Source organism: Apodemus sylvaticus, chromosome 5 (genome assembly GCF_947179515.1).
Source record: "Apodemus sylvaticus chromosome 5, mApoSyl1.1, whole genome shotgun sequence".
NCBI lineage: Eukaryota > Metazoa > Chordata > Mammalia > Rodentia > Muridae > Apodemus > Apodemus sylvaticus.
The window spans coordinates 70,487,300-70,496,574 of record NC_067476.1 but is presented as its reverse complement, the minus strand read 5'-3'; the positions used below and the strand labels follow the sequence as shown (position 1 = coordinate 70,496,574).

The window sequence follows — 9,275 nt, the reverse complement described above, 5'->3', positions numbered from 1 at the left end:
TTAATTCATATATATTTCTTATCATATATGTTGAAAAACTTTATTTTCTGAAAAAGTTGTATTATATTTAAAAAAGGCTAAGTCTCAAAAGCCTAATTTGTCTTTCTTCTTCAGATATGTATTGTCACTAGCTTCCATGATTTGCTGATTGGCTCCTGACATTTGATTCTTCACCCTATATTCTGTTGCCTTCATCAAGATGTCTTTCCAATATGAATAAAGAAATAACATTATTTAACCTTTACGTACAGAGGGAGATGGCAGAAAAAACAATGCTACTGTAAAGTTTTACAGAGAAAAACAATCTTAGTCTTTACCCAGTTGACTCTGTGGAGACCTCCTGGGTATTGGTACCTGAATCTCTTAAGATCTCAGATTAATCATCTACTCTTTGTTTTATCTTAACAATTTTATTATAAATTTTGCACAAATAAATTAGTATTAATAAGCTTTGCCACATACTTTTGATTGGGGTGAGTCCTGAATCACTTATTATAGTTTGTAGTCTCACTAATTTCATTTAGTTTTCATGAAAGCAGTATGAAATATTTTTAATAAGTTCTGGTCATATTTCAAAATGATTAAATAATAATTAATTTTCAACATTTTGAACACACAAAAGGCAGGTTTTCTTTAACAGAGCATAGATAATTTTTCAAGATCCTTCATAGTTGTAAACAAATTCATAGTGCAGCCATATTTTCAAATGAATGATTAGTCACCTTTCTTATTGCCAGATAAGGCAATATTCTGAAGATTATTGAAGTCACTGAAGATTATTCATCTTGGACTAATGCAGGCAATATCTCACAAGATTATTAAATTGTTTATACCGAGATATAGTCTCTAAATATTTTTTGACATTTCACTTCAAAAATACAAAGATAATGATAAAAGATGATCTTTCAAATATACATTATTTCTATTGCCCACCAGAGAGTATATTCTTTCATCCCAGTATTTAAAACGTGGTTATTTTATCTGGTTCAAAAGCTTATTCTTACTTTAACTCTACATGTTATATTCTGTTTTTAATAGTAATAAAATAAATCAAAATAACTTTACCTAAGGGAACACCAACTTGTTCATAGTAATTCTGTAAGTTGTATTAAGTATTTGTTTTTTAATAACTGTAGATTTAGTTGAACACATCTTACGTTCACCATCATCTTATGAATCATGCAAAACCAGAGCTGTGTCACTGAGTTCATATTTCTGGGGCTTTCACAGAACTTGAAAGTTGAGAAAATATTGTTTGTTATATTTTTGTTGATCTACCTTGCAACTATTGGGGGCAACATGATAATTGTGGTGACCATTATCTATAGCCCCGCACTGCTGAGCTCCCCCATGTACTTCTTCTTGATATTCCTGTCCTTCTTGGATGCATGCACTTCTTCCAGTGTCACACCCAAGATGATTGTAGACTTCTTCTATGAGAGGAAGACCATCTCCTTTGAATGTTGTATGACACAACTGTTTGCTGTCCATTTCTTCACTGGGATGGAGGTGATTGTCCTGTCATCAATGGCCTATGACCGCTATGTGGCCATTTGCAAACCTCTTCACTATTCCTCCATCATGACCCGGAGGCTCTGTGGCAATCTTGTGATGGTGTCCTGGGCAGGAGGCTTTTTGCATTCTCTCATACAAATTATATTCATGCTGCAGCTGCCCTTCTGTGGACCCAATGTCATTGATCATTACATGTGTGACTTGTTCCCATTACTGAAGCTTGCCTGCACTGACACACATATATTTGTCATATTGGTTTTTGCCAATAGTGGGTCTATCTGCATCATAATCTTTTCTATTTTGCTTGTCTCCTACGGTGTCATTTTGTACTCTCTGAGAGCCCAAAGCTCTGAAGGGAAATTCAAAGCTCTTTCCACCTGTGGATCCCATATTACTGTTGTGGTTTTGTTTTTTGTCCCATGCATATTAACATATGCACGACCTATATCTGCATTTTCCTTTGAGAAAAATGCTGTTGTATTTACCACAGTGTTAACACCACTGCTCAATCCTATAGTTTACACTTTCAGGAATAAGGAAATGAAGAATGCCATCAGGAAAATGTGGGAGAAGCTGATTGTAGGTTGTGATAAATACTAAAAAGTATCCCATACTATGCTATCCTGTGTAAATGGATTGGTGCCTAAGAGCGTTCCACACTGTACAAAGATGTCAGTTGTAATTTCAAGCATCCATGTCAGCAACCAGGCATCCCAGGGTCCTTTAACCTATTGTTGGCTTAGTAGTGTTAGCGTAATCACCAAATTGAAGAAAACATTTAATCTAGTCTATCACAGAGATCTAAAATCTCATTTAGAACTTTTGCCAAAACAGTAAGTTAGTACACAAGAGATGAATATATCCAATGTGGTCTTATGAATTTGTACATATGTGAAAAAGCACAAACAACATTCTCTCTTCAAGTGTGCAAACAAACATGTATATGCTACCTACATGCCCATTGATTTATCTTTATAAAAACATGAAGAAACAAAGTATACACTTCAAAAATAATGGAATGATAAAGAAGTCAATATTCACTTTGCAATTACTATATTATTTGGGTAATATATAGAATGAAAAGACATCATTCTTTGGAGGGTCTTTCAGTGTTTGAGGTAAGAACATTTTTTATGTTTTCTTTAATTTTTGAGATTATAATATGAATATATTATTTCCCCTCTACCTTTTCCCCTTCAAGCCTTTTCATATGCACCTCCTTATTGGCTTTTGAATTTGTGGATGTATATTATTATTATTATTTGCACATATGTATATCCTGACTTATACCTGTCTCATTCTATATGTTACTCATATGTATGCCTTCATGGCTGAAAATTTGGTATTTGATAACCAATTTGAGTACTTTTTCCTGAAGAAGATTATTTCTCTGTCAGCCAGTTATGGTGACACACACTGGGAGAATATGCTGAAGAGGCCAAGATCCTGAGACATCCCTTTTTTGACATTATGTATTTACTGTGAAATGAATGACTAGGTACTATTGTCACATGACAATACCAGTTCATGTAAATTAAAATCACAAGTGTGTAGTCTCATAAATCCAGTGAAATATTGTAATATATGTATATATACATGCATATTCTATTCATGTTACGTTATATTATGTGAAGGTTATCAAATTGAATTTTCCAGAATGTTATTTAATAGAGCGTGCTTTTCTCTTCAGTAGCACTGGCAGGATAACTCAATTTTATTGGCAAAATTACTAATACTCATACTATGTTTGTCTCTCCTTAATTTTACATGGCATAGGTCAAACAAAGTACAAGAGCCTGCAGATCCATGACATGGTATCACATTTCTAATAGAAATGTATTGAAATTATGACATGAATCAAACCAATATTTTGAATAAATTGTGAAGTTCACATCAAACAGAATGTATAAGTTTAGACATTTTAGAGTGATTTGCCCATGTAACTTCTGTGTTTGCCATCAGACAAGGAGATGCACCTTCTAGATGTCCTTGCCCTGAAAATAAAGGATCTCTTTCCTCAAAGTTGTTCATTTGTTCTCAAGAACTAGCTTATAAAATGGACATTTGGCATCAGTGGCTTGACTGATTAATGTTGCTGCTAATCTAATGTTTGAAAGAAAACCATGAAATAAATTATTTTGACTTTAGTATAGTATCCAAAACAGTGTATTTTGTTTCATCACACATCAAAATCAAACCTTATCCTCTATTATTTTAATCCTGAATATTCAGTTGTAGATTCAGTTGTAGATACCAAGAGAGGGTTTAGGCAAATGGTCTCTCCTGTAAAATGTGGAAGAACTAAAGGAAGCAGAACTCAAGGACAGAGAACACAAAAAGCATACTGCAAATCAAAGTTCATTCTTCTTGTTACTATTATGCTTCCTTCCTGGACAATAAGTATCTCTGCCAATGCAATAAGCCAGATCAAACCTAATTAAACAAGTATAAAAGTTGGTTTATTGGGAGCAAGCAGGAAGAGTTCACCAGTCTCAACGAAGGAGGCCAGAGAAAGTCTGGCACAGAGCTAAGGCAGGGAGCTTTTACAGTTCTCAGCGAGCTTTCCTGACATGTCAGCCAGGAGCTGGGACTGTACTGTCGGAAGGTAGGCACCTAGGAGACTACTTGTGTCGACTGGTCAAAGCAGAATGCTATTTGCAATGGCTGCCAGAAGTGTGAGCTGAGATTTTAGTGCCATTTCTTTGTTTGCAGTTTTTCAGTGTAGTGGGTTTGGGAGAAGGAGGTTCAGACAGGGTTGCCCAGCTTGTGCAGGGGTCAGGAACAGGCTTCAGCTGAAAAGTTAAAATCCTTTTGTAACAATTACAAGTTCAGAGTTAAGAGAGAACCATGAATCAAGTCCTGTTCAAGGTGATACAAAACAGCATCATTATTTTCTTCAGAAAAAAATCTGAGGCATATCTTAACTGGACTGTAGAAATTGAGGGAGGCAGCAGACACTCACTGTCTGTTGGCAAATTTCCTTTTTGATAAATAACAACATTAGATATTTTCATATCTGTGCTACAGATTCATTATATCCTCAAATAAACCCAACAGAAAAGAAGTATTTTTAAGTCAAGAAATAAATACTGAATACCTCTGCCCTGTTTTTATTTTCACTAGTCTAGATATTAGAATTTTCAGATTCCCCTAACAGTTTCAGCTTGCATGTCAGTTTCTGTGTTGCATATTTAGACGTGGCAAGATTAATTAATGTATTTTTCATTTTAAGGAATTATAAATTTTATGCTAATATTCAATTATTTATTTAAAGTCTTTTTTTTCTTTGAGACCAGCTCACACTATGTAACCTTGCTGGTCTGGAACTTGCTGTGTAGAGAAAGACTGGCTTTGAACTCAGAGGGATGCACTATTTGCCTCTGCGGTGCTGATCACTTGCTCCTCCACACCTGGCTGAACTCCATAAAATTTTGGAAATACATTGTTAATATTAAATGTAAGAATGAGCATGTGTGGAATGTGGCTGAACTGAAGCATGAAGGTGGGAGACTCTGCAGGATCCGCGACCCTGAGCATCTGAGCAGTGAACTCTTCAAGTCTCTGATTAAATTTTAAAAAAATGGCCTCCAATAAAATTACATTGCAAAAAATGGGAAAGAAACAGAATGGAAAGAGTGTAAAGGTTGAAGCGGCAGAGCCTGAAGAATTTGTAGTAGAAAAAGTATTGAACCGTTGTGTAGTGAATGGGAAAGTAGAATATTTCCTGAAGTGGAAGGGTTTCACAGATGCTGATAATACTTGAGAACCAAAAGAAAATTTAGGTTGTCCAAAATTAATTGAAGCATTTCTTAATTCTCAAATATCTGGTAACGAAAAAGATGGTACGAAAAGGAAATCTTTATCTGACAGTGAATCTGATGATAGCAAATCGAAGAAGAGAGATGCTGCTGACAAACCAAGTGGCTTTGGCAGAGGTCTTGTTCCTGAACAAATAATTAGTGCCACAGAAAGCAGTGGAGACTTAAAGTTTCTCATGAAAGGAAGGACTCAGATGGGCCTGGCTTGGTGCTGGCAAAGGAGGCGAATATGAAGTGTCCTCAGATTGGTATTGCCTTCTACGAGGAGAGGCTGACTTGGCATTCTTGTCCTGAAGATGAAGCACAATAATTGAAATGTGTGTGTGTGTGTGTGTGTGTGTGTGTCTAAAATCTGGATCTTGGGTTTTGAGTTTCTAGAGTGGAAAAAATAGCATTCTAATGAAAATCAAGTTTGATATGCTGTTTTTAAAAGTATTTATAGTAGATGAGATATTTTTGGGGTCAAAAGGCACTAATTCCTTTGAGCAAGGAAGATCTTCCTATAGTTGCTTCCTTTAACAATAGAATATTTGATACCATGTTGTATTTACTCGGCGTTGAAGAACAGCTTTTCTTAAACACTGGAGAGATTTTACAGTCATTATTCAAGTCAGAACTTATTTTTAACTGGGACACAGAAGGACCATTCTGTTTGTTTGTATGTGGTGTATGCATAAAACACTTATTTAACTTGTTTGTTTTGTCTTGTTTTATTCTCAAAAGAACTGAAGATGAAAACACAGGTTGATGAGATTCCTGCATTGTAAACATTTTCTTGAAACGATAACCTTTCATATTAACCAGATTCTTCAATTTATAGGATAGGTTGAAAGCAACCACACCAGAATTGACATATTATCATGTAAATACAGTGGTTTATTTACAGAATGTTGTCCATTTCCCCTTCAGAAAATGGAATTAGACAAGGTAGTAGTATGATTTAACTGTGGTGGCACACTTCTTTAACCCCACCATGCTAGACACAGATGGAGCTCTGATTTAGGAGGCCAGCTGGTCTACAGAGGTAGGTCCAGGTCAGCCAGTCTGTGTAAAGGTTCTGCTGGTGAACCACGTATTCCTTTGTAGAATGTTAAAGTTTCTACTAAAAGATTATGATTCATAGAATCTGTTTGATGTGGAAATAGAAGCATGGTTGGGTCTGATGTTGGCAATTTAAGACCTGCTGGCTAAGTGAATGAAGAAAATTTACTTATATCAATTAATGACCTGCATGCTTTTTCTTTACCCTGACTCATTCCTTACTGGTCAATCTTTTCAGTATTTAGATTCTGGTTCAATGAGCCAGAAATGTAACTTTGTAGTATCAGAATGTCATCCAATTGTATATTTACTTTATTGTAAATAATGGTGAACGGTGGTCAATAAATAATCTTATATTCCTTAAAAAAAAAAGAATGCAAATGTGTGTAGATTTTCGAAGCAGGCAATAAGAGCTACTTTCCAATGAAAAGAATACAAGAGTTTGGAAATAAAATTTTCTTAAAGTGTAAGTGAGAAAAAATTACTGATTATTCCAAATCTTATGATGCTTCTATCTGCTAAAGCACTGTTATTTTTACCACAGTCTTGTATTATTTTCACAGCCTTCTCATTATATTTCTGTCTGTCTTGGGTTAGAATATTTTTCTCTTCATCTTCTCACTTCAATAAACATAATAATTATAAAAATAATAGCATGATGTAGCATAAATATACAAAATAAATAAAACCCATGGTCTGCAAGATGGCTCTGTTGCTGCTTTACTTGTAATTTGTGAGGTTTTTATATTCAGATCACTAGTAGCCAGGAAGAGGGGCCATGACTGTAATTCTTGTTTGGGAAAAATAGGACTTGAGGATGCATAGAAGCACCAGACAGTGAGTCAAGCTGAATAGTTGAGGTCCATATTCAGTATAATATTCTGCCATGAAAATTATGGGGGAAGAGATAGAAGAATATGCACTAATAATTATCTCTTGCTTCTGTATGTACTTGTGTGTACAAATTCATATATATAAATCAGTATATATATATATATACTGATATATATACTGATTATTCCAAATCTATATCCAAATATATGTATATATAAAGGGACAGTTGACTCCACTTTTTCTTTCTTTTTCTAGTTAAACTTAATTTTAGAATTTTATAGCCAAGCATTGGTGGCACATGCCTTTAATCCCAGCACTTGGGAGGCAGAAGCAGGCAGATTTCTGAGTTCAAGGCCAGCTTGATCTACAGAGTGAGTTCCAGGACAGCCAGGGCTACACAGAGAAACCCTGTCTCAAAAAAAACAAAAAAAATATTTATTCCTATATTATTCACTGTTATTCATTATGGTGTTTTTCTCTAATTGTGGTCCAAGCTAAAGTTCAACTTATTTTTTTTATTTATTTATTTTTTTAATTCGATATGATTTATTTACATTTCAAATGATTTCCCCTTTTCTAGCCCCCCCACTCCCCGAAAGTCCCGTAAGCCCCCTTCTCTTCCCCTGTCCTCCCTCCCACCCCTTCCCACTTCCCCGTTCTGGTTTTGCCGAATACTGTTTCACTGAGTCTTTCCAGAACCAGGGGCCACTCCTCCTTTCTTCTTGTATCTCATTTGATGTGTGGATTATGTTTTGGGTATTCCAGTTTTCTAGGTTAATAACCACTTATTAGTGAGTGCATACCATGATTCACCTTTTGAGTCTGGGTTACCTCACTTAGTATGATGTTCTCTAGCTCCATCCATTTGCCTAAGAATTTCATGAATTCATTGTTTCTAATGGCTGAATAGTACTCCATTGTGTAGATATGCCACATTTTTTGCATCCACTCTTCTGTTGAGGGATACCTGGGTTCTTTCCAGCATCTGGCAATTATAAATAGGGCTGCTATGAACATAGTAGAGCATGTATCCTTATTACATGGTGGGGAATCCTCTGGATATATGCCCAGGAGTGGTATAGCAGGATCTTCTGGAAGTGAGGTGCCCAGTTTTCGGAGGAACCACCAGACTGATTTCCAGAGTGGTTGTACCAACTTGCAACCCGACCAGCAGTGGAGGAGTGTTCCTCTTTCTCCACATCCTCTCCAACACCTGCTGTCTCCTGAATTTTTAATCTTAGCCATTCTGACTGGTGTAAGATGAAATCTTAGGGTTGTTTTGATTTGCATTTCCCTAATGACTAATGAAGTTGAGCATTTTTAAAGATGCTTCTCTGCCATCTGAAGTTCTTCAGGTGAGAATTCTTTGTTTAACTCTGTACCCCATTTTTTAATAGGGTTGTTCGGTTTTCTGGAGTCTAACTTCTTGAGTTCTTTATATATATTGGATATTAGCCCTCTATCTGATGTAGGATTGGTGAAGGTCTTTTCCCAATTTGTTGGTTGCCGATCTGTCCTCTTGATGGTGTCCTTTGCCTTACAGAAACTCTGTAACCTTATGAGGTCCCATTTGTCAATTCTTGCTCTTAGAGCATACGCTATTGGTGTTCTGTTCAGAAACTTTCTCCCTGTACCGATGTCCTCAAGGGTCTTCCCCAGTTTCTTTTCTATTAGCTTCAGAGTGTCTGGCTTTATGTGGAGGTCCTTTATCCATTTGGATTTGAGCTTAGTACAAGGAGACAAGGATGGATCAATTCGCATTCTTCTGCATGCTGACCTCCGGTTGAACCAGCACCATTTGTTGAAAAGGCTATCTTTTTTCCATTGGATGTTTTCAGCCTCTTTGTCGAGGATCAAGTGGCCATAGGTGTGTGGGTTCATTTCTGGATCTTCAATCCTGTTCCATTGATCCTCCTGCCTGTCACTGTACCAATACCATGCAGTTTTTAATACTATTGTTCTGTAGTATTGCTTGAGGTCAGGGATACTGATTCCCCCAGATTTTCTTTTGTTTTTTAACTTGTCCTTCCTCTCTAATCTTATCATTTACACAGAGTAATTGTATCC

The 9,275-nt window shown here is 36.0% G+C and overlaps 1 protein-coding gene and 1 pseudogene across 1 annotated transcript; both read left to right on the top strand.

Moving 5' to 3' along the window:
* The first annotated feature begins 1,179 nt into the window (after positions 1–1,179).
* LOC127684393 (olfactory receptor 4C15-like) lies at positions 1,180–2,115 on the top strand. Its single transcript, XM_052181326.1, has one exon. The coding sequence runs from the start codon at positions 1,180–1,182 to the stop codon at positions 2,113–2,115; it is 936 nt and encodes a 311-aa protein (XP_052037286.1).
* A 2,980-nt stretch (positions 2,116–5,095) lies between these two features.
* Positions 5,096–5,643, top strand: LOC127684392 (chromobox protein homolog 3-like; annotated as a pseudogene).
* Positions 5,644–9,275: the final 3,632 nt, after the last annotated feature.